Source organism: Narcine bancroftii, chromosome 3 (genome assembly GCF_036971445.1).
Source record: "Narcine bancroftii isolate sNarBan1 chromosome 3, sNarBan1.hap1, whole genome shotgun sequence".
NCBI classification, from domain to species: Eukaryota; Metazoa; Chordata; class Chondrichthyes; order Torpediniformes; family Narcinidae; genus Narcine; species Narcine bancroftii.
This window is the reverse complement of record NC_091471.1, coordinates 2279217-2305015: the sequence shown is the minus strand read 5'-3', so window position 1 is coordinate 2305015 and position 25799 is coordinate 2279217. Positions and strand designations below refer to the sequence as shown.

Below are 25799 nucleotides of genomic sequence, written 5' to 3'. Positions count from 1 at the left end.
GTTTTTATTTAACTACGCATGGTCCAGGATTGTCATGTGTTGGAAAAATCAAAACTTTACTTCCTGTCTTAAAATTCCTCACTTGAGCTTTCCTGTCAAATAAACGCTTCATTTTACCCTGAGCCGTTTCTAAATTCTCTTGAGCCAAAGTCCACACTTTTTTATAACCTATTCTTAAATTTAGAAACATAATCCAGCAAGTCCAACGCCACATCCTCATTAACTTTTATCAACATTAAAGTCCTCTAACCTGATGTCCAAACAATTTCAAAAGGGCTGAACCCTCATGACTCCGGCACTCCCTTGCTGCAAACAACAATAAATGAATACCTTCATCCCAATCTTCTCCATTCTCCAGACAATAAATCTTCATCATATTTTTAAAGAGTAGAATTAAATCTTTCCAAAGCTCCCAGAGTTTCAGGATGATATGCAAATGAAGTGGTTTTATTCCCAACTCAAATCAATTGCTGAAACAACCCAGACAGAAAGTTAGATCCTTGTGGTGATCCAAAAACTGAAAAATCTTTCCAGAGCCTTTACCAGTTTTGGCTTTAATATTTCTCAATGGTTAAAGCCTCTGGAAATCTCGACACTGTACACATAATTGTTAGTAAGTACTGATTACCAGTTTTCAGTAGATACATAACCTACAATAACCCTCGTTGAAGGTTCTCCAACAACAGGAATAGGTTGTAATGAAGCTACTGGAGGACCCGATTAGGTTTCCCCACAACCTGAGAAAAATGACATGTCCAGCAGAGAAAAACCAGGCCAGAAAAATTGTCTCAATCTTATTCATGGTTTTCTTTACACCAAGATGACCACCCAAGTGTGTACTGTGGGGCTTGATTTAAAATTTAATTCCATTAATTTCTAGGAACAACTACCTGATGAATCACCCCCCCACCCTCCCCCCACTCTTCATTAGCAGGAATATCAAGAGGTCTCCCATTTTCTCATCAATTCCCTTTTAAATAATATCCACAAGCCATTTATTTAATATCCTGTTCAGTTACTTCTTTGTCCCTTAAGATAACAACATCTGAATCTATTTTCTGTGGCTAAATTAACTCTTTCGTTGACAAAGAGAAATCCTCACTCTCACAATTACCCTGTTCCCCCAAAACTATTTCAGAAGTACTGGGCAAGTCTCTATCAACTGGATCTTCTTCAGCTCTCATCATTTTCTTAGTCACAGACCGAGTTACTGCACATGCGGGATATATCTCACCATCCCTAACCTCATCCTTACTAGATCGAATTGTTAATCTCAAAACTGACCCAACTTTATCCTCTGTCAAATCATTCCCTATTAAATACGAGGCATCCTCATGGGCAACTTTGAAATTATTCCTATTACAACAGGTCCTTTAACTCAACCTTGTGAAGTGATGTTGATTGTACCTCACCTCCAACACCTTTAATCAAAGTTGTCAGTCCTTTGATCCACAGATCTGAATTGCTCAGCCTGTGACTGCCAGAATGGACAGGTCAGAATCTTCAAATTTTGGAAACAGCCCTCCCATCTGTCCTGCCCATTAGGTGAGGGTCACATAGCCAGACTGTAACATTAAGGTTGTGCTATCAATGGGGGCAGATACAGACGTGTCCACAGTCTCTGGCCTTCTGAGTCTCTTCACGCAGTTACTGCCCAAACAAGTTGCCGGGTGAAAAGGTCTCGCACTTTATTGAATTTACATATGTACAAGCTTTAAGGTGGATACATCAGTCTCTCGTCACAAAGGGGTCAAGCAAACACAGGGCTGGTGCCTACATTGGCAGGCAGGCCCAGCTTGGAGCAGTGCAAAAGAGGGGAGCAGCCACTGCAGCGCTCCGCTCCCTCTCCTTGAGGAGCCAACAGCACTGGGACCAGGCAGCTGCACTCAGGCCTCATGACAGTCACAGGGGGGAAAGGTCCTCCTCCTCCTCCTCCCTTGCCTTGTGCTTCTTCTTCTTCTTCTTCTTGCTGTTCACCACAGGGAGTTCGGGGGTGTCAGGCTCCAGGACCTCGGGGGAGTCGGGCACCACAAGCTGCCGACGTTTCTTCTTCCGGACAGGAGTCTCCTCCCCGTTTGCCACACCAACCTCCACAGGTACCTCCTCTGCTTCCTTTTTCTTTTTCTTCTTCACCACCTAGAGAGGGAGGAGTTGTTGAGTGTGAACAGTACAACCAGCAGGAGCACTCTTGCTGATGTCCTTACCTGGTTCTCCAGTTTCAGCTTCTTTGGAGTTGGTTCCTCGGCCAGATCTCCCTCGGCAGCAGCCTGTCCCTCTACCACCTCGCCCTCGGCAGCAGCCACTTCCAGTGCCCGCTTCTCCCTCTTCTTCCGCCTCTTCTCTTTTTTTTCCATTTTGCGTTTCAGTTGTGCTGCCACCTCGGCTGCCTGGAAAGCAGCAACAAGTGATCAGTGTCCTGCCAGCCAAAGTCACCCACATCACAGCCAGCCATGCCATCAGACCTATTGGATCAGTCTCATTAAATCAGCTTTTTTTTTAAACCTCCACACTACAACGTCAGGATAAATGTACATCATCTCCAGCAGGACCAGGATCATATAGACGTGACTCAAGGTGAACAACACCCACCTCAGCAGCTGCCTCCTTCATAACGTCAATATTTTTGCGGGGAGCCTCTCCAGTCTCATAGAAGGCCAGGCGCTCTTCAACTTGGTCTCGCAGTTTGTCTCCAAACACATTGGTGGGGGTTTCTGCAGACGACAAGGAGAGCATCAAGAGCTGGTTCCAGGAACAAGGAGCCATCGTACAGCAGATTAGCTCTGCTCAGGAAGTGGTTGTCAACATTCACAACAGTGAGATACGGTTGACGAAAAATAGAACATCAGTGCAGCAGTCTCAGCTCCACTGCAGCAGTGGGCAGGGGACTCTGCCCCAGCTCCACTGCAACAAACCCAGCTCCACAGCACTCACCTGAGAAGCAGTCAATTCTGGATGCTATCGTGCATTTGTTAGCCAGATAGCGGGAGATACGGCCCTTGTTTTTAGCAGCTGCTCTGCCGATGAAGGTGGAGTGGAAGATCAGGCCATACTTGGGAGTATTGCTCCTAGTCCTCAAGGCCCTGAATCACAACAGGAAGGAGGTCCAGGTTAAACTCATTTCCCCCCCCCCCCCTCAGATTACAGCAAAGTCTAAGACCAATTCCCTCAGATGCTTTGAGCATCTGAATGTTTACCAGTGTAACTAACCATAGAGTACATTTAAATGGCACAGGATCAGGGGCTGGAAGGACCTGTTACCATGCTGGACCTTGAAATTAAATGTGTAGGAATGTGAAGGCAAACAAGTCTTACTTTAGTGGTGGGCAAACTATTGGGCAATGGTCAGACAGGATTTACACCGTTGAAGATTCAATAAAGTTTTGAATGCAAGTCTTATTCAGAAAATGAAGCTTAGAATCCAAGGGGGCCTTGCTTTGGAATACAGAATTGGCTTGGCCATGGAAAGTTGTAGATGACTCATTCTGCATGGAGGTCAGTGATCAGTGGTGTTCTGCAGGGATATATTCTGCGACCCCCCCCCCCTTCCTCTTCAAATTATTTGGATAAGGAAGTGGAAGGGTGGGTAAGTTTGCAGATGATGTGATGGAATTGAGGATTGTCCGTAGGTTACACAGAGACATTGGTAGGATGCAGAACTGGGCTGTGAAGTGGAATACAAGTGTAAAGTGGTTCATTTTAGTAGGTCAAACTTGAAGGCGGAATACAATATTAATGGAAGCAGTCTGCAGTGTGGACAGAGAGATCTTGGGTTCCATAAGGCACTCAAAGCTGCTTCACTGGTTGAAAGCAGTGTCAAGAAGGCCTTCATCAACTATGGGATCACATTCAAGAACCACAAGGCAATGTAACAGTGATTCAAGACCTTGGAACCGACTTGGAATGTGGTGTTTCATTCTGGTCAACTTACTATGTGGGTGCTATTGAGGGTGTAGAGGACACTTTCAAGATCGCTGCCTGCATTGGAGAGCATGGCTTGAGGATAGGTTGAGTGAACATAGTCTTTTCTCCTTGGAACGACAGAGAATGAGGGGTGACCTGTGGAGGCATACATGAGAGGCATCGATAGCCTGAGACACTTTCCCAGAGCTGAAATGGCTAAGTAGAGGACAGATGCAAGTAAATTTTCTAGTGGTGGGTGCACGCAATAAGCTACCAGTAACTATGGTGGATGTATAATAGGATATTTTAAGCAACTATTAGATAGCTAAGAGCTGAAAAATATTGAGGGTTACATTGTCAGGAACTTCTAGGCAGTTTCAGTAGGTTAGTGTTAGCACAACTGAATGGCCTGTATTGGCAATTTCTATGTTCTATTTGGGGCGAGACAGGCAAGAGAGCACAAGAAAATTGGATGGTGGGAATGCTGTGATGTGAAGGGTTAAAGGACAAGTGGTGGGGAAGTATCGGAAAGGATAGGATTTAGGCATATTTGGAAAATCCAAGTCGGGTTAGTTTTTTTTGAGGTGACAAATCAAATTTTATATGGTCGGGCAGTGGTTATTGTCAGGTCGTGGCAGCTATCTCAGCCCTTGGTTCAACTTGGATTAGAGGGGATCTGTCATGCGGACATCGTGAGCCCAAGGACTTGTTCCTGTGCTATTCTGATCTATTTTGAGAACCTCATCTCAAAGACAAACAATTTAAACAAGGCTAGAGACTCGAGTGAAAAGGCAAATACCTAATCAGAGGAACGCAGCTCCAACCCGCACCCCTCAACAGTTAGACATTTCCCCAGCATGGCCACAGAGGGGATGGCTGCTCAGATCTGGGGTCTGTGATCATACACACTGCAGGCAGTGCCTCGACTCCGACTCCAGTCACCTGCCATCACCACAGCCATCCAGCAGTTGTACCTGAACAAAGCTTTCTCTGCACCCAGGATTTGGACAGTCGAGGCTGGGTACTTGGCCAGATTAGTCAGGCTGCCAGCGTGAGAGATAAGGCGGGCTCCAACCTGTGGAGAGAACAGCCATGTCAATTTTTGCGATCAAAAACTATCCCCCCACCAGCATTTAGCTGGGCCTTGCTCCTTTAACCCTGGGGGGACCAGCAGACTGCAGGTCATTGCATAGTGCACCCCCCCCCCCACCAGGTTCAGAATCCCTCAGTGTATTAGGGGATCAACAGCAGTCTCTGAGTACCCGAACCCAGGGAGATCCATTCACCACACACAAACAGACCCCTCAACACTTACCACCTCTCCAATCAGAGTAGCTAGGTTTGGTGCCACCTGATTCATCTTGGAACAAAGGTAGTCCTGGAGAGCTTTCCTGTACTCAGCGAGAGACACCACCCTGCTCGAGAAGCACTCGATATTAATGAGGTCAATGGGAGAGATATCCATCCCTGGCACAACAAGAGATGTCAGTTACTGTGAGGCAGGTGGGCCACTATTCCCACTGTTCTCTGCTCAGTGGTGCCACACCTCCCTCAGCAACACAAGTACCACAGGACAAGGCTCTGCCCAAAGCAGCAGGGATGTAATCCCAACAGTTCAAGGGAAGGAATACTCAGGAACCAGATTGTGGTCTACTGACCATCTGTTGTAAGTTCAGCAGTTGTTGCCTCCACAGGACCTGCTGCCAGCTCAGGAGCTGGACCAACTGGAAAAATCGGCCAGAAAGTGGCAGATGGAATTTAATGCAGAAAAGTGTGAGGTATCCTCTTTTGGAAAGCCAAACCAAGGTAGAACATACGTAGTAAATGATTGGGCAGAGGAGAGGAACAAAGGGATCTGGGGATTCAGATACACAATTTCCTGAAAGTAGTTGTAAAGGAAGCTTTTGGTATCTTGGCCTTCCTAAATTTAAGAATTGAGTAGAAGAGTTGGAATGTTATGAATTTGTCCAGGTATGTTATGCAGGACTAGACGTTACTACTATCCCTTATTGCACTCCTGAGACTTGCTGCCTAGACTCTGCAGGGTAGCCAAGTGAGTGGTGGCATCTTCTGGGTACCACACTCCTTCCTCAGTGTTTCGCTGATAGACCCACGACACCTCCGGAGGGATCAGCAGTGAATCCCAGTGTCTCCAGCTCACCTCCCGGTCCCATTCACTCACTTGGACGCCCAGGTGGAATTCTTTCTCCTCATCCAGAGCCACTAACTCCCCTTTTCAGACATTGGTGAGGTCAAATTTGGTACAGTTTTGGTCACCAAACTACAGGAAGGCTATCAGTAAGATGGAAAGAGCGCAGAGAAGATTTACTAGGATGTTGCCAGGTCTTCAGGAATTGGGTTACAAAATTAAACAAGTTAGGACTCTATGCCTTGGAGTGTAGTAGAGGTTTACAAAATTAATGAGAGGCATAGACGGTAACTGTGAATAGGTGCTTTCTACTTAGAGTAGGAGAGATAAATACAAGAGGACATGCATTTAGGGTGAAAGGGGAAAGATTTCGGGGGAACATCACTCAAGAGTGGACAGTGTGGTCTTAACAACTGGATCGATAATGGGAGTGTTCTGGTCAGTAGGACTAGCAGTATAATGTTTTGGCACTGACTAGAAGGGCCGAATAGCCTGTTTTCTGTGCTGTAGTGTTCTATGGTTCTACCTCTATCAAATTGCCCCTCATTTTTCTATGGCTGATGTATTTTTTCCTAACCCCATTCTCCTACCTTCTCCCCATAACACTTCAAGCTGCCAGTGGCAATGAATTCCATAGATTCATCACCTTCTGGCTGAAGATATTTCTCATCTCCCTTCTAAAAGGGTGTCTATTTATTTTGATGCCACAGCAGTGCAGCTTTTCCTTTATATTCTGCTTCCTGACAACTTGCCTTATTACAACATATAAGTTTAGAAAATAGCGTCTCTCTTTATTCTGGCGAGCCCACATCTTTCCTGCACTGTATTCCATCTACCACTTTACACCGACAGCCAGCCAGAAAGGACCCCACCTTGTTCAGACACCCGTCAAAGGCCCCCTGAAGTCCAAGTAACTACATCCACCAACTCTCCTGCCTTTAACATCCTCAAATCAGATTCGTCAGCTACGACTTTCTCTGAAGGCCAAACGCTGACTTTGGCTGATTTAAATTTGTGGTTTCAAGACACCCAAAATCTCATGCTTAATAATGGACTCTAGAATCTTGCCAACGACTGAAGTCAGCCTTACCAGGGGCACGAGGGCACCACCCAAACCAAGAGGCACGAGTCCGTCACCTTGGAATCAATACATCTTCCGCTCATACCAACTAAACTCCACTAACACCATCCACCCGACTGCAAAATTCAACTCATTTAAAGCAACTCTTGGCCGTGGAACAGAGATAAAGCAGTCGGCGCCAAGAACTCTGGATATGGAGGAGGCAAGGACAGTAAACCTCCCGAGTGGGGCAGTGGGAAATATTTGTTCATAGCATAGTGAACAGCCTGCCTCTCTCAGGATGACGTCTGCAACTTATTTTACTAACTCAGCATCCCCCAAGGCCCCCTCCCTCAAACTCACCCATGGAACTGCGCGATGCATCCAGGATTGCCTGTGCCTTGGCACTGTCCATCACAACCTCCTCCAGAGCTGGCAGACTCTCCTCTGACAGCTCCTTCCGGTTTCCAATCAGCTTTGCCAGTCGACAGTAAGTCTGATTCTCAGCTACAATCTTGATGAGCTCAGGAAAATGGTAACCGTACCACTCCCTGCAGAGAGGAAAGAAAGAAGTCAGGGATACTGATACAACACTCTCCAGGACATTGGTTAGTTCTGTCTCCCTGTCCACCATCCAGCCCAGGTCACAGGAAGAGCAGGGCTGAGTGTAATCGGGACTTCTCTTCTGCCTCCCCTTCCTGTACAGTCAATGCTGAATGAGAGCAGAGTCTGTGGTAAGCACAGGGAGACTAATCACCTGACTCCCATTTACGCTGAACCCCCCCCACCCTGCCCACAATCAGTACAGGTAATTCAACACTCAAGCCCCCCAGAGAACTACAGAAGAGCAGGGAGAAAGAGGTGAGAATAGCTGAGATCCATCCCCATTACCTGACTCTCATGGAGAAAGTGTTGATGTCCTTGTCCAGCTGGTCCAACAAGCTGATGGACTGGATGATCATGTTGTCTACTCGATTGACGTTGAACTTCACCTTGGCACGGGAGTAGCTGTGGCCCAGTCCCAGCTGAGCTTTGGCAGCAGAGAGCGCTGTCAGACCCTGAATCAGTGAGTGGAAATGAAGGCGGACACCTAGACCAGGACAAATATATAGAGTGAGAGACTCCATGACGTGTGTTACCAGGCAACCCCTGCCCAGCTAGCAAGTTTCCACCAGCCTGGAGTTTCACCATACAGGTGACATACCACAAGGAATGGGGAAGCTGGTCACACAATGATGCAGTTTGCAGATGAAGACTGTACAAGCTTGATACCGATTGTAATTATATTTGGGGGGGCTCCCACCCTATGCACAAAACTATTTTGACCATCTCCAATTCCTCCCTCTATCCAGTCTCTTAGAACATCTTCCAATAACTTGCCCACTACAGATGTCAGGGTCTCCAGCCGACAATTTCCAGAATTATTCTCAAGGTGCTTCCACACTTGCATCCCACTAAATTGGCCGTTCAGTGCCCAGGAAGCTTTATGTACAGCACAGTATGAGCCCTTCAGCCCGCTGTTGTTGTGCTAACCTATGTAAACATTTATAAGGGACCATGGGAAAGTGCTAGCAATAAATAGCAATAGCGGACAGTTTTTAAATAGGGTGAGAAAGTTGGTCGAGCTATTGCACACAAATTTATAAAGACAGTGGAGCAGTGGTACACTGCAGTGGAGTGGGCAGATCCAGTGTTAACAGCTCCCATCTAGACACAACAGCCTCTTATCTACTGGCAATTATCCATTACAGCCACGAGAGTGATTCAGCAAAACCCACAGGTCTATTGAGAAGCCCTGGCCTACTCAACGTAGCAATGTCAGGAGGTTGTTCGCACTTTAGATCATGACGCCAGGTCACATGTGTCTATATTAAGCCTGACAGCACATCAATAATGCATCTACTCCTCTCTGGCTGAGAAATTCAGGTGTTTTGTTATTCCTAACACTTCAACATGATGGGATACGAGCATAAACATCATCCGGCACACTGGTGTCCACGACAGTCTATCTGGTACCTAGACCTTACAGTGGACACTGCAAGCCCAAGCTAAAAGCTTCAACAAGAAGCAGCTTGCTTATAGAAACAGCAACGAGCCAGCAACAAACAATAGACTGCCTAACTCAGCTGACCCTAATATCGCACTGCCTCCAGTCGACCATGGCTACAATGGACTAGAAATCAATCAGCGTAACATCAGAGGTCAGCAAATAAATGACCAGGCCAACCACTTTTCCCTTCATGGTCAACTGAACGCACAGCAAGAGGCACAGCATTGTAGAAGGTAATTGTATGGAAAAACTCTAAACTTGCTATAGGTTTGAGTTTTTTTTAACTTGCCACTTTCGTGGTCTACTTTTTGTGCCTCATGAACAAAGCAACAAATCTAGCCAATGAGGTGCAATGTCTTAGAAAACACTTCCCACATTTCAAACTGTCTGCATACATCAAAAGGCTACGTGCATTTGCTTGACATAGCATAGCATTGAAGCCTCAGATTTCCAAAACATTAACGCACCCCAAACTCTAGTAAACTGATATGATCACATATCAGCAGGTTGCCTGCAGCCGACAGCAGACTTAAAACTTGCCTGTTCAAACTTCGGGAGGGGGTTTGCATCTCAGCAGGTGTGACCAGGGGAAGGCTCCCCATGTGACAACCATTTACTGCCCCAAAGACAAGACCACTCAAGCAGGGAACAACCAGTGACCCCTCCTCACGAGTGAAGAAGCCCACAATCCGGTGACCACCACTTACTCACCCAAGGGAAAGGTCATGCACCCCGAGGGGGCAGCCAGCACCCCCCCCAATTGAAGACTGAGACCCAGGTATTGACCAGAGAACCAAAACTTTTTAAAAATGCCACCTGTCGATGATGATTCCGAAACCTTTTCCTGCCGACAAGGCAGATTGCAACAGATTTTCCAGCCTCCCACTCAGCGCAGCACAGCCTATTGGCCCATTGGCCAGCCAGCGGACTTCCAGCAGTAATAGAGTCGCTCAGCACAGCGCCACCTATCAACTCCTGTATGACACTACAGATATTATGTAGCAAGACAGTCACTCCACAGAGCGCCACCTACAAGCTCCTGAGCGTCATTGCAGACGTTAGCAGCTCCTCGACTTTCTAGTTAACTCTTTTCGACCAGACGTTGAGATTAACACAACAGACTCTCAATTACCAAGAACCTGCTTACAGTATGGACTTTCAGTTTTGGTAATGCCTCTCAAATGTTTGATACTGTTCTGGATTTCTCACGTACCTTATCTGTAATCAACTCTGACCTTTTGCGGGAGGAGTCACGTGATGGAGTAGTGGCTGGACGGTGAACTCCAGCCCTCTCCAGAAAAGTCGGGAAAAACAAGAGAAAACACAAAGGCACAGAAATAAAAGTTACAGAAAAGTGAGTATAAAGGTGGAAAGAAGATGGCGACAAAAAAAGAAAAATCGAAAGCAACGGTAAGAAGAGAGGAAGAGAAGACAAAGGAGGAAAAAGGTGAAGGCCTTACCTGTCCGAAGAGGCCCGCTGCGGAGAGAGAAACCCGCTCCCTCAGGTCGGTAAATAATGGACTACAAAAATGGCTCGCAGAGCCGAGTAAAAGTGCGCAACCGCGCATGAAAAAAAACACACCGACGGGAGGGGGGACCAGCTGGGGAGTCGATCTCCACAGCCGGCAACGACAGCTGCAGAACATCTGCAGCAAGAAGAGAACACAGAAGACAATGGCAACAAGAAAGAAGAGAAGAAAAGGACAACAAAGAAACAACAGATGGCCAACCCAGAGGAAGAAGAAGAGGAAGAGTATGGTGAAATAGAAGAAGAAAAGAAAGGCAAGGTAAAGGATATACTTGCTCTTATTAAAGGATACATGGAGTCATTTAAAGAATGGCAAACACAGGAATTTAAGGATTTAAGAAAAAGAATAAACAACACAGAAGAGAAAATAAATAAAATGGAGATGACCTTAACAGAAATGGGAAAAAAATGGACAAGATGGAAGAGCGGGCAGTAGCAGCAGAAATGGAGGTAGAAGACTTAAAAAAGAAATTGGAGAAATCTAATAAAAAAAACTAAAGAGACACAAGAACTACTAGCTCAAAAAATAGATACAATGAAAATCATAACAGAAGAAATAACATAAAGATAGTGGGCCTTAAGGAAGATGAAGAAGGCAAGAATATGAGGGAGTTTATAAAAGATTGGATCCCTAAGACCCTAGGATGTCCAGAACTACAGCATGAAATGGAAATAGAAAGGGCACATAGAGTATTGGCCTCTAAACCACAACCACAACAAAAACCAAGATCTATTGTAGTAAAATTCCTAAGATATACTACAAGAGAAAAGGTACTGGAGAAGACAATGGAAAAAGTAAGAGAGGGCAACAAACCACTGGAGTATAAAGGGCAAAAAATCTTCATTTATCCAGATATAAGTTTTGAACTCCTAAAGAAGAGAAAAGAGTTCAATACAGCAAAGGCGATTTTATGGAAGAAAGGGTATAAATTTATACTAAAGCATCCAGCGGTATTGAAAATATTTATTCCAGGACAACAAAACAGACTATTCTCGGATCCAGAAGAAGCACGAAAATTTGCAGAACAATTACAAAAATAGACTGAGGGAGGAAGACGGGTAATGAGAGTTAAAATGATCACGATTGATATGTATGTGGGTAAAGACAAAAATAGACTGAGGGATGAAGACGGGTAATGAGAGTAAAAATGATCACGATTGATATGTATGCGGGTAAAGAGGTAAAAGAGTGAATAGAGACAATGTGCATACGTGAATGTATCTGTACTTAGAGGAAAATATAGATAGTATAGACAAGAATTAATAAGGGAAGGAAATGGAATAGAGAGAATAAGGAGGGAATTAAAAGAGTGACCTTTGTGACATATGAAAAGTGAAATCTTTTCTGGGGGGGGCGGGGTGGGGGGTAATAGCGGTCACTGCAAAATCAGTTGACGCTTGCGAGTGGATTCGCAAATCCAAATGGAGAGGGGAGATGTGGTTGTCCGACAAGGGATAAAGGACAACTCAGGAGGTGAAGGGGAGATTGGGGATAAATAAGATAGAAATAGGAGAATAAGGAAAATGTTGGATGTTGTAGGAATGTTGTCTTATAAAGAGTTGAAAATAAGAAAACAGAAATGGAAAAGGAGGAAAGGTAATGATGGAAAAACGGAAAGAGAAGATAAACAAAATATAAAAGGGCTACGCTGAACTATATGACTTTAAATATTAATGGAATACATAACCAAATTAAAAGGAAGAAACTACTAAATTTAAATGAATAAATGTATTCCATTAGAAAAAATAACATATAGGTTAAGAAATAATATTGAAATATTCGAACAAGTATAGGAGCCTTACATTAAATACAATAGCGAAAACCTACCGGGGACAAACATTACCTAAGTTGATGGAAGGAGAAGGAAAGAAAAGAATGGACTCAGTAGAATTTCTGGTGTAATTTTGTTGAATGACAACATTGTCTGACTGGCTTAATGCAACCTAGATTGTATACCTAAAATGGATGAGGGGGGGGGGTGGCTTGGGAGGAGGGAGGAGGGGGAGAAAAAGTCACTGTATATGTGTGAAAAAGAAATAGTGTATACCATGGCTAATGTGATTTATGGTGTGAAAAATAAAAAATTAAAAAAAAACTCTGACCTTTTGCAACAGCCTGTGATTGCCTTTTGCAGACATTAAGTGTCTCACATGATTCCTACTATAATTTATTCGTGTTGTCAACTGTTGTATTTTGGCTTTCCACTTGATTGGGCACTGTTAATGTGTTTGGTAAATATCACTTCCTCCCCCAGCAGCCTTTAATATACAATGCTTCAGTATGGCGCCATGAATGGCAAGTCGGTTTCCCTCTTCCTGCATGGCTCTGCGCAGAACATCCACATTAGTTTAGAACCGCGGAACCAATGGGTCACTTACCGCTTGTTCTGGGGGAAGCTGTGTAGCGGGACACTTGGAGGGAGTGGGCAAAACCAGCGCTAACTGCTCCTGTCTTGTGACAGCTAGACACAACAGCCTATCTACTGGCAATTACACCCACAAGGCATAGTGATTCAGCAGAACCCACAGGTCTACTGAGAAGCCCTGGCCTACTCAATGTAGCTACAAGAAGTAGTTTGTACTTCAGATGTCATGATGCCAGATCACGTTATTAGTCTATATTAAGCCTGACAGCACATCAATGCTTCTACTCTTCACTGGCTGACAACTTCAGGTGTGGTCTCATCATTCCTACTACTTCAACATGGTGTATGATAGCGAAATACCGTGGGAGAAAGTGATGGTGGATCTGCCCTCCCAGAATGCCATGTGGCAGCAAAAGGCCTGTAGGCACTGAGCACTCGTGGAGGAGTTTCTCTGCCGCATGGCATTCTGGGAGGGCAGATCCACCACCACTTTCTCCCCCGTGATCTTTATAAATTGTACATTTACAGCACTACCAACTTTCCCATGCTTGTTTAAAAATGGTTTGCTATTGTTAGTTCCGCTCTCTCCTGCTGCAACTTTCCCAAAGCAAAGTTTATAACTTCATTTTAATCTTTTCTTCATGTTCCTGCAGTCCAGCAAAAACTTGGGTCAATTCAGATCCTCAATGCAATTGCCGGATCGCAACGCCAGCGATTGTATTAGGGGTCGAGGTGGCCAATCCCCAGCGTGAGATGGAGTTGTCTGACACCGGCATTGAGACAATTTTCCTTTCACGCTGGACACTTTAAAAGCCAATTGGCTGTTAATTCCTGGGACTACTAGCAAGTGTGAAAGTTTAAACAGAAAAGAGCTACCTTCCAATCCTCTGGCACCTCACCTGTGTCTAAGGACATTTTAAATATTTCTGCCAGAGCCCCTACAATTTCTACACTAGCCTCCCTCAATGTCTGAGGGAATATCTTGTCAGACCATGGGGATGGTTCCACAATCATGCTGAATGATGCAACAGGCTCAAAGGGATGAATAACATTTTCTTTAAAATATTTTAAATAATTTGATGGGGATATATTACACCTATATATTGTTTAGATATTATAGCTTTAAAAAATGTGATACAGAATGAGTCATAAACATTATACATTTATAAATTCTCAAAAAAAGTGAAATATCCTTAAGGAATTCACCTTGTTCTAAAATTGAGATCTACATTTTGATTATCTAAACAGATCAATCTCTTCCAATGTAGAAAATTAAAAATAACAAAAGAAATAAGCCACCCCCCCGGTACCAATCTAATCCCTCCCACTAAACACAGTCACCAACAAATCAACTGCATTGTAAAGAATAGGCTCTCGGACATCGGATAGAAACCCCCCCAGAGAAGCCCTGCCTAAGTCAACAAATTATGATTACGGCGCATGGATGGGCTCCAGATCTTGTCAAATTCAAACTTGATCTCTGTAACATAAGATCTAATTTTTTCGCCCAAGTCAAGCAAGACATAACATCCTGAACCCATTGCATATGAGGTGGTGTTCTGCTGCCTTTCCATCTTAACCCAATTGCTCATGAATGGCACTCTGCTCAGCAACCCCCCCCTCTCCCCCCGAAGGACCTCATGCCCCGCTCTCGACCCCCCCCGAAGGACCTCATGCCCCGCTCTCGACCCCCCCCGAAGGACCTCATGCCCCGCTCTCGACCCCCCCCGAAGGACCTCATGCCCCGCTCTCGACCCCCCCCGAAGGACCTCATGCCCCGCTCTCGACCCCCCCGAAGGACCTCATGCCCCGCTCTCGACCCCCCCCGAAGGACCTCATGCCCCCCTCCCTCGTCCCCGAAGGACCTCATGCCCCCCTCCCTCGTCCCCGAAGGACCTCATGCCCCCCTCCCTCGTCCCCGAAGGACCTCATGCCCCCCTCCCTCGTCCCCGAAGGACCTCATGCCCCCCTCCCTCGTCCCCGAAGGACCTCATGCCCCCCTCCCTCGTCCCCGAAGGACCTCATGCCCCCCTCCCTCGTCCCCGAAGGACCTCATGCCCCCCTCCCTCGTCCCCGAAGGACCTCATGCCCCCCTCCCTCGTCCCCGAAGGACCTCATGCCCCCCTCCCTCGTCCCCGAAGGACCTCATGCCCCCCTCCCTCGTCCCCGAAGGACCTCATGCCCCCCTCCCTCGTCCCCGAAGGACCTCATGCCCCCCTCCCTCGTCCCCGAAGGACCTCATGCCCCCCTCCCTCGTCCCCGAAGGACCTCATGCTCCCCTCCCTCGTCCCCGAAGGACCTCATGCCTCCCTCCCTCCCCTCAAAGGACCTCATGCTTCTCCCCTCCCCTCAAAGGACCTCATGCCTCCCTCCCTCCCCCGAAGGACCTCATGCCTCCCTCCCTCCCCTCAAAGGACGTCATGCCTCCCTCCCTCCCCTCAAAGGACGTCATGCCTCCCTCCCTCCCCTCAAAGGTCGTCATGCCTCCCTCCCTCCCCTCAAAGGTCGTCATGCCTCCCTCCCTCCCTCCCCTCAAAGGACATGCCTCCCTCACCTCGAAGGACCTCAGCCACCACCCCAGACGTCTGGCACTGGATGCCAAGCTCCTCCAGAATGGCTGCACCCAGCTTCTGATCGGATACTCCAAGGATCACCGACCTCTTCTTGCCAGGAGCTGGCATGTGTGTCTCCAGCAGCAGCCTCAGGTCCTGGTGGACGATGCCTGGGAGAAACAGAAATGTGGGAACAGAAACAGTAGCGCTCGCCCACGCCCAGCGCCCGCCCACGCCCAGGCCCAGCGGAATCAGGGGAATATATAATGGGGAATAAGGAAATGGCAAACCAATTAAATTCTTACTTTAGTTCTGTTTTTACAAGAGAGGATACAAATAACCTCCCAAGGATGTTGGGAAACATAGAGACTAATGCAAGGGAGGAACTGAAAGAAATCAGTATCTCTAAGGACATGGTCTTGGGGAAATTGATGGGATTGAAGGCAGATAAATCCCAAGGGCCTGATAATCTACATCCTAGGGTACTCAAGGAAGTGGCCATTCAGATAGCAGATGCTTTAAGAATTATTTTCCAGAACTCGATAGACTCACGATCAGTACCCATGGATTGAGGGTAGCTAATGTTACCCCACTATTTAAAAAGGGGGTAGAGAAAAAGCGGGGAATTATAGGCTGGTGAGCCTTACATCAGTAGTGGGCAAAATGATGGAATCCATTATTAAGGATGTAATAGCGGAGCATATGACTAGCAGAGAAGGGATCGGACGGAGTCAACATGGATTTACAAAAGGTAAATCGTGCTTGACAAATCTATTGGAATTCTTTGAGATGGTGACAGGTAAAATAGATGGGGGAGAGCCAGTGGATGTGGTGTACCTGGACTTCCAAAAAGCCTTCGATAAGGTCCCGCATAAACGACTGGCTTCCAAAATCAAGGCTCATGGGATTGGGGACAAAGTATTGATGTGGATTGAGAACTGGCTGGCAGGTAGAAGACAGAGTTGGGAAAAACGGCTCATTTTCTGAGTGGCAGGCGGTGACCAGTGGAGTGCCACAGGGATCTGTACTGGGACCCTAGCTGTTCACAATTTACATTAATGATCTGGATGAGGGGATTGGATGTAATATCTCCAAATTTGCAGATGACACTAAGCTAGGAGGGGTTGTGTGCACGGAAGAGGGGGTCAGGAAGCTCCAGTGTGATTTGCATAAATTGGGGAACTGGGCAGGTATATGGCAAATGTACTACAATGTGGATCAATGTGAGGTTATCCACTTTGGTCATACAAACCAGGGGGCAGATTACTATTTGAATGGCAATAGATTAAGAGAGGGGAAGTGCAGAGAGACCTAGGGGTACTTGTACATCAGTCTCTGAAGGCGAGCATGCAGGTACAGCAGGCGGTTAAAAAGGCAAATGGTATGTTGGCCTTCATATCAAGAGGGTTTGAGTCTAGGAACAAGGATACCTTACTGCAGCTGTACAGGGCCTTGGTGAGACCCCACCTGGAGTATTGTGTGCAGTTTTGGTCACCTTATCTAAGGAAGGATGTTCTTGCAATGGAGGGAGTGCAGAGGCGATTCACCAGGCTGATACCTGGAATGGCAGGAATGACTTGAGGAAAGATTGCACAAATTGGGATTGTACTCGCTGGAGTTTAGAAGATTGAGAGGGGATCTCATAGAGACCTATAAAATTCTGGCAGGACTGGACAGAATGGATGCAGATGGGATGTTTCCAAGGACGGGAAAATCCAGAACCCGGGGCCATGGTTTGAGGACCGAGATAAGGAGGAATTTCTTGACCCAGAGGGTGGTGAATCTGTAGAGTTCATTGCCACAGAGGGCAGTAGAGGCAGGTTCATTTAATCTATTTAAGAGGGAATTAGATCTATTTCTTCAGTATAAGCGTATTAAAGGTTACGGAGAGAAGGCGGGGACGGGTACTGAACTTTAAGATCAGCCATGATCTCGTTGAATGGCGGAGCAGGCTCGAATGACCTACTCCTGCTCCTATCGTCTATGTTTCTCACCCACACCCAGTGCTCAGCCCACACCATCACTTCACAGGAGGTCAGTGGATTGACAGATTTGATGGAAGTCATCATTGCACTGAGTCATCAAAGCCCTTCCCACATAATTTACCACCGGTGGGATTGAAGGAATGCCAGAATTAACAATCCCTGAAATGGCCACCTTAACCACTCAGCCAGCTGAGCAGGAGCTGAAAGCAACCCCCACGACCTAGGAATAACTACACATACCACAGCCATGGCCAAGGCAATTTGGCAGCAGTTCACGGTTGGAATCCCAGAGTCCCCAGAAAGGTCCTCACTCTCAGCCATAAGATAACAGCAAGCCCACACCACAAATAACTTCACTCACCCTCAGAAATAGCATTGACATTTTCCAAGGCACTCTGCGCAGATTTAAACGGAGAAAACGCCACCAATTTAACAATGTTGTTGAACTTCCCGATGGTCAGAACGTTGTCAGCCAACTTAAAGAGAGGAAATAAGAAGTCAGTGAGATCTGGGCCACTTTGACTGAGAGCATAAGCACGTCCACAGCAAGGTGAACGTGAGCAGGAACCAGCCCAATCAGACTAGTCCACCGCTGCCCATTACTGCCTCAGCTGCTATTTCCCATAACCGACTGCCCCAAATGCCAATCAATAAATTCAGGGTGAAACAAAAGTTTGAAGACACTATTGATTGTAGTAAAAACAAACCAAAATGCTGGAGGAATTCAGCCAGTCTTGACAACATCCATAAAAAGCAAAACTAGATTGTCATCATTTCAGACTTGAGGCCTTCTTCAGGATTAGTGTTGTCATGAACAAGCCACCTAATTTGTTGTTTTGCAGTGGCGTCACAGTACAAGGATTCATATAAACCACCTTTCAACACTAAATTTGAAAAACCATGCACGAAATTTAAAAAACTCAGGATTTCTGGGGTTGAGTCTGAATAGGAATATTTGATCATTCTTGTCACATCACAATAAATCATCATTTTAGGAACAGATTATGCAATAAGTAGAATGAGCCAGAAGCAGGAAAAATCAGGAAGTTTCAGAATTGAAGTTGTCTTCATGGACTTTTGACAAAGTCCCATTCAAGGATCAGTGCCAGGACCATTGTTATTTCCCATCTACATGATAATGTGGTCAATTGGATCAGCAAGTTTGCAGGTGACACTTAAGATTGAAGGTGTTGTCGGACAAGGTTTTCAAATCTTGCAGATATTGGGACCAGCTGGAAAAATGGCCGATGGAATTTAATGCAGGCAAGCGTGAGGTGTTGCATTTTGGAAGGACAAACCAAGAAAGGACAAACACAGTAAATGGTAGGTAACTGAGGAGTGCGGTAGAACAGTGGGATTTGGGGATAGATACATAATTACCTGAAAGTGGCATCACAGATGGACAGGGTTGTAAAGGGAGCTTTTGGGATATTGGCCTTCATAAATCAAAGTATTGGGAACAGAAATTGGGATGTTGTGTTCAAGTTGTATAAATAAAATAGTGGTGAGGCCAAATTTAGTGCAGTTTGGTTACAACTAAAGGAAAGATATCAATAAGAGAGCAGCCCTGTTACAGAGTTACAGGGAAAGTTAAAACAGTCTAGGACTTTATTCCTTAAGCGTAGAATAATGAAGGCAAATTTGATCTAGGTATTTAAAATTATGAATGGGATAGACAGGGTTTTCCCACTGAGATTAGTTGAGATACAAACCAGAGGACATGGGTTAAAAGTTAAAGGGGAATGTTTAGGGGGAAACATGAAGGGAACTTCTTGAGAGGGTGGTGGGAGTGTGGAATGAGCTGCCAGCTGAATTGGTAAATGCAGGCTCAATTATAACATTTTAAGAGGAACTTGAACAGATACATGGATGGGAGAGTTATGAAGGACTATGGACTGGGTGCAGGTCAGTGGGACTAGGCAAAAAAATGCTCAGCAGAGTAGAAGGGCTGAAGGGGACAGTTTCTGTGCTATAATGATCCCTGGTTCTAATGGAGGCGGGGGGCAGAATCCAGACTAACAAAATGTGTTAATTGGGTATGAAAAGGGAATTTGTTTGTGCAAAAGACAGGAAAGAGAGACATGCCTTTTGTCACTCCCGGGCCGTTCCAGGAAATCATTCCCAATTTCCAAGAACAGTCTGTGTAAAAAGATCAGAAGTAAGGGACTCAGTCCTGATCTGAAATTTTACCTCCTGGACTCCTCGTCCATTTTCCAGAACACCTGCAGTCTAAAGTTAGCGACAGGTATTCTGGAATAATGGGCTAATGAATATCACATATTTGCAAGTCCCACCTTTTTACTTACTACATTTCCAGCATTCAGTGTAAACTTGTGCAAGGAGAGATTTCAAGTTTTTGGTTGATCATGTGCGAACAGCCACTCCAGAAGGTAGGAAAATATTTTTGAACAGAAAAAATTAAATTCTATGTAAAGAAAAATGCTAGGGGAAGGGGACAGGGGAGGGAGCTGGGTGGGAGTCAAGTACAGTACTCAAAAGTGCTGGTCAAACTACTCATCCCCTCTAGGCATTATGCACATTTTCAATCAGACCATCCATTTTCCCAAGCCCAACACAATTTCTCCTCAGATCTACAGACCCACCACCACAACAATTCACTCTCACTAGAGCAAATCTACTTTAAGGAGCCTGTTACACAACCCTGGCCATGTATGCAAGGGAACTTGCCAGATAACCCACCCAGAGCTTCAGCTTCCTTTGTTCAGATCAAACATCATGGCATCAGTTGGAACCACAGATTTCTAAATGAATTGTTCACTCAGCCACCTTCCCAGCAGCCTCTTCTCAAAATTAATGTTTGCTTTCTGCGTATTATCACTACTACAGCACCAGTAACCGGTGACCATTGTGCATGGGTTTTAGCTTCAGGGAAGTCATCAGAGTGGTGGGTGCCTGGAATGCATTGCAAGGGCAGTGGTGGAGGATGGTACAATGGAGACAACTCTTCAAGCACATGGATGTGAACTAAAGAGGGTTAGGAGTATGAAGCAGGGAAGGGTTATTGTTATGGAATATGTTCCCATAGTTCAGCAAAGCATCTGAGCCGAAAGGCCTGTACTGCGTGGAACATTCTAGTTCTCCGGTTTCTTCCCACCTGCATGGGGTTGGTTAATTTGGGTGTAATTGAACAACATGGAAGGGTCCTGAAGGGCCTTCTGCCACACGACCATTGAAAGGATGCTGCTCATCCAGTCCCTCAGCACTATGACTGCTGGTCCAGATGCACTATGTCCAGTTGCAATGCAAGAACCGAGGGCACGTGGACCAAGCAGTTGGGAACGTGGCAGGCTGCAACACTGAAAACATAAATTATACAAGAACACTGACCCATGCTGGGGCTGAGTGCAACAGACCAGCACGTTGACAGGAAAGGTCCAGAGGAGTATGGGCAGTCTGTGGCCAATGGAATTGCAGTGAACTCGACCAACTAACCACACAACTTTCTTAAAAGAATGAATCAAACAGATTTATTCTTCATCACCCACGCAACCTTTTAGAAGCCAGATCACCTGCTTGAGCCATGCTGACATGATTATACAATATCACATGGTCGGTTCGATGCCTTCTGGGAATTGTAGTGCCGCCATAGTGCTGTTGTCAGTTAAATGGAGTTTGGGTAGGCAACTGGACCAGAGACACACTCACTGAAACGGTATCCTCCTATAAGAACAAGGGAGACAACACCAACCCACCCCCCCCTCCCAAACCCACATCATTTGTCATGCCTACATACTGCATCTACTGCAGTCTTGACCCAAAATGTCACCCCCCAATCCCCCACAAGCTTTCCTCTAGCAGATTGTTTTGGCCCTGATGCCAGCATCTCACTTCTTGTGTTCCTTGAACCACCATACTTGAAGTTCATCTTTAACACCACTGCCCACCTTTTTCTCCGCCCTTCTTGTCCAAACACCCCAAATATTTACTCCCACCCAGTTACCTTGCAGCCACCATTCTGTAATGTCAATGAGATAACACGACCCAAATGCCACTAAATTCGGCCTTCAATTCTCCAGTGGTTGACTACTTGATTATTTAACCTTTCAGGCAAAATTAAACCCTCCCTGAAGGATGAGAAGCACACTCCTCACTGCAAATGTAATGGTCCCAAACCTTTCGGTCGTGTCTGCCATCCAATGTAGAAACTGTCACGAAAACCCAATTAGAGCTTTCCCTCACACACCATTCCTCCACCAGGCCAATCCCGACACCACCATCTTTAACTTCTGCTCACCAAGGCTCCAGAGATACAGTAAATGAGCAGCCTGTTGTTATTTCATGAAGAGTGGAGCACAGCTCACCAGGACAGATAACTGGCACCTGCCTGGATTCACAATGACATTCCACATTGGTGGATCAATTCTGGGACACCTACAACTTCCAGGAGACATCACGATTCAAAATGCTCCTTTAATGGATTGACATTCTAGAACGATACATGTCGCATGTATGATATTTAACCTTGTACTGTGCAATAAAACAAGGAGCAATTCTTAATTTTACAAAATCTGTTTAATAAGACTTATGCATAGTAAAAAAATCAATGCTGGAGAGTTTGTGGGTCACTGCACATCATGTATCTCAAGCCTAAAATGTGTTATTTATCTTTATGACAAGAAGTAGTTGGACCTGCTGAGATTCTCCAGCATTCTATTTTTACTGCCACTGCAGACTTTCACTCCTCTCAACCATGCACAATATTGCATGAGCTTGGAGGAGTTGTAAAAAACACCTTATATGAAGCTTGGGTCTGGGTAAATGCATTAATTAAATTAATAGATTTGAAGTCTTTCCCTCGTTACAATCTCAACAAACATGAACCATAGAGGGTTTGGAAATTCTACAGAAACATTCAGGTTTTCTGCAGGGGGGGGGAAAGAGAGAACAGGCAGAGGACATCATCACGGAAACATTCTGTGTGGCAGAGCCGAGGAGTATGGGAGGCCTGCAGAAGCCCTGATCACGGTGATGCGAGGGCCCTCACCTGCGGTAGCAGCATGCTGATCTCCTCCATCTCCTTCACCGCCAGCAGAGCATAGCCAGCGGCGTGTTCGAACAGCACGTGTAACAGTACCTGCGGCGTGGAAGTGCAGTCAGAGACACTGAACAGCAGGCCCGAACGGGCACTTCCTTCCCTGGGAGCTGCACTCCGCAAGGTCACCATCCCCCCCTCCCCACCCGGTCCTCAACCGCCCCCCCCTCCCCACCCGGTCCTCAACCGCCCCCCCCTCCCCACCCGGTCCTCAACCGCCCCCCCCTCCCCACCCGGTCCTCAACCGCCCCCCCCTCCCCACCCGGTCCTCAACCGCCCCCCCTCCCCACCCGGTCCTCAACCGCCCCCCCCTCCCCACCCGGTCCTCAACCGCCCCCCCCCTCCCCACCCGGTCCTCAACCGCCCCCCCCCTCCCCACCCGGTCCTCAACCGCCCCCCCCCCCCTCCCCACCCGGTCCTCAACCGCCCCCCCCCTCCCCACCCGGTCCTCAACCGCCCCCCCCCTCCCCACCCGGTCCTCAACCGCCCCCCCCCTCCCCACCCGGTCCTCAACCGCCCCCCCCCTCCCCACCCGGTCCTCAACCGCCCCCCCCCCTCCCCACCCGGTCCTCAACCGCCCCCCCCCTCCCCACCCGGTCCTCAACCGCCCCCCCCCTCCCCACCCGGTCCTCAACCGCCCCCCCCCCCTCCCCACCCGGTCCTCAACCGCCCCCCCCCCCTCCCCACCCGGTCCTCAACCGCCCCCCCCCCCCTCCCCACCCGGTCCTCAACCGCCCCCCCCCCCCTCCCCACCCGGTCCTCAACCGCCCCCCCCCTCCCCACCCGGTCCTCAACCGCCCCCCCCCCTCCCCACCCGGTCCTCAACCGCCCCCCCCCCTCCCCACCCGGTCCTCAACCGCCCCCCCCCCCCTCCCCACCCGGTCCTCAACCGCCCCCCCCCCTCCCCACCCGGTCCTCAACCGCCACCCCCCCTCCCCCACTTACCACCCCCACACCTCCCCCCCACCCGGTAACCACCCCCACACCTCCCCCCTCACCCACTTACCACCCCCACACCTCCCCCCCACCCACTTACCACCCCCACACCTCCCCCTTCACCCACTTACCACCCCCACACCTCCCCCCTCACCCACTTACCACCCCCACAAACTCCCCCCCACCTCCCCCCCACCCGGTAACCACCCCCACACCTCCCCCCTCACCCACTTACCACTCCCACACCTCCCCCCTCACCCACTTACCACCCCCACACCTCCCCCCCACCCGGTAACCACCCCCACACCTCCCCCCTCACCCACTTACCACCCCCACACCTCCCCCCCCACCCACTTACCACCCCCACACCTCCCCCCCACCGCCACCCCCACACCTCCCCCCCCACCCACTTATCACCCCCAAACCTACCCCCCCACCACCCACTTACCACCCCCACACCTACCCCCCCACCACCACCCGGTAACCACCCCCACACCTCCCCCCCCACCCACTTACACATACCCCCCCACCACCACACCTCCCCCCTCACGCACTTACCACCCCCACACATACCCCCCCACCACCACCCCCACACCTCCCCCCCCACCCACTTACCAGCCCCACACCTACCCCCCCACCACCCACTTACCACCCCCACACCTACCCCCCCACCACCACCCCCACCCAGTAACCACCCCCACACATACCCCCCCACCACCACCCCCACACCTCCCCCCCCACCCACTTACCACCCCCACACCTCCCCCCCCACCCACACCTACCCCCCCACCACCACCCCCACCCGGTAACCACCCCCACACCTCCCCCCTCACCCACTTAACAACCCCACACCTACCCCCCCACCCACTTACCACCCCCACACCTACCCCCCCACCACCACCCCCACCCGGTAACCACCCCACACCTCCCCCCTCACCCACTTACCAACCCCACACATACCCCCCCACCACCACCCCCACACCTCCCCCCCCACCCACTTACCACCCCCACACCTCCCCCCTCACCCACTTACCACCCCCACACCTCCCCCCTCACCCACTTACCACCCCCACACCTCCCCCTTCACCCACTTACCACCCCCACACCTCCCCCCTCACCCACTTACCACCCCCACAAACTCCCCCCCACCTGGTAACCACCCCCACACCTCCCCCCTCACCCACTTACCACCCCCACACCTCCCCCCTCACCCACTTACCACCCCCACACCTCCCCCCCACCCAGTAACCACCCCCACACCTCCCCCCTCACCCACTTACCACCCCCACACCTCCCTCCCCACCCACTTACCACCCCCACACCTCCCCCCCACCCGGTAACCACCCCCACACCTCCCCCCTCACCCACTTACCACCCCCACACCTCCCCCCCCACCCACTTACCAACCCCACACCTCCCCCCCACCGCCACCCCCACACCTCCCCCCCCACCCACTTACCACCCCCACACCTCCCCCCCACCGCCCCCCGGTCCTCAACTTCTCCTACCCCCACGCCAGGTCCTCTACCTCACCCCCCACTTCCACCAAGAGCTGCGGCCCGGGCTTCCGTCCTCTCTCGTCGGCCCCCAGCCCATCGGGGCCCTCAACACTGCCCCGGCAGGGCCTTGCGTTCCCCACCCATCCTAGGCCCGACGTCCGACCCGAGTCCCGCGACCCAACTCCCGGAAACCCCGAGATCGCGCCCACCCACCCGCGAGCGAAAGGCCTGAGGGAAGGATTGCAGCCCAACTCGTGGCCGCGCTGCCTCACCATGACGGACGAGCTCCCAACGCCGCCCTCACCATCTGAGACACGGGGCCTCGTGACGCAGGGTTTTATACCGGGCTCCTCGAAACAAGCCGAGTCCTCATTGGCTGCGCGGATCAGCCCCAAGCCGAATGGAGCCCGGCGGGGAGCGTGAGTGGCCGTGATGACGTCAAGGGCGAGCAGTGAGCGTGAGTGGCCGTGATGACGTCAAGGGCGAGCAGTGAGCGTGAGTGGCCGTGATGACGTCAAGGGCGAGCAGTGAGCGTGAGTGGCCGTGATGACGTCAGGCCGAGGGGGCTTGGCTACTTTGCCATGTCTGCGGCGTCGGGGGGAAGGAGGCAGAAGGAAACATTCAACGATCGCACTTGGTTCTGACCGTCCACGGAGGCGGGGATCACACGGGGGCCGCCATTTCACACCAGGCCCCGACAGTGGCCTCCTACAGGGCCTTC

At 48.9% G+C, this 25799-nt stretch overlaps 1 protein-coding gene and 2 non-coding genes across 3 annotated transcripts; all 3 read right to left on the bottom strand.

Annotated features, from left to right (window-relative positions):
- Nucleotides 1-1663: 1663 nt before the first annotated feature.
- On the bottom strand, nt 1664-25427 carry nop56 (NOP56 ribonucleoprotein homolog). Its single transcript, XM_069923373.1, has 12 exons — nt 25351-25427; nt 22596-22685; nt 17952-18066; nt 15608-15775; nt 8001-8199; nt 7473-7660; nt 5216-5367; nt 4875-4975; nt 2932-3080; nt 2590-2711; nt 2205-2387; nt 1664-2136 (listed from the first exon to the last, which is right to left on the bottom strand). Exons 1-12 carry the CDS (start codon nt 25351-25353, stop codon nt 1903-1905), a joined length of 1704 nt encoding a protein of 567 aa, XP_069779474.1. The 5' UTR covers nt 25354-25427; the 3' UTR covers nt 1664-1902.
- LOC138759729 (small nucleolar RNA SNORD57) lies at nt 2468-2542 on the bottom strand. The gene has a single exon (XR_011355056.1). It is a non-coding gene; the product is annotated as a small nucleolar RNA SNORD57 (small nucleolar RNA).
- Nucleotides 7723-7860, bottom strand: LOC138759734 (small nucleolar RNA SNORA51). Its single transcript, XR_011355062.1, has one exon. It is a non-coding gene; the product is annotated as a small nucleolar RNA SNORA51 (small nucleolar RNA).
- Nucleotides 25428-25799: the final 372 nt, after the last annotated feature.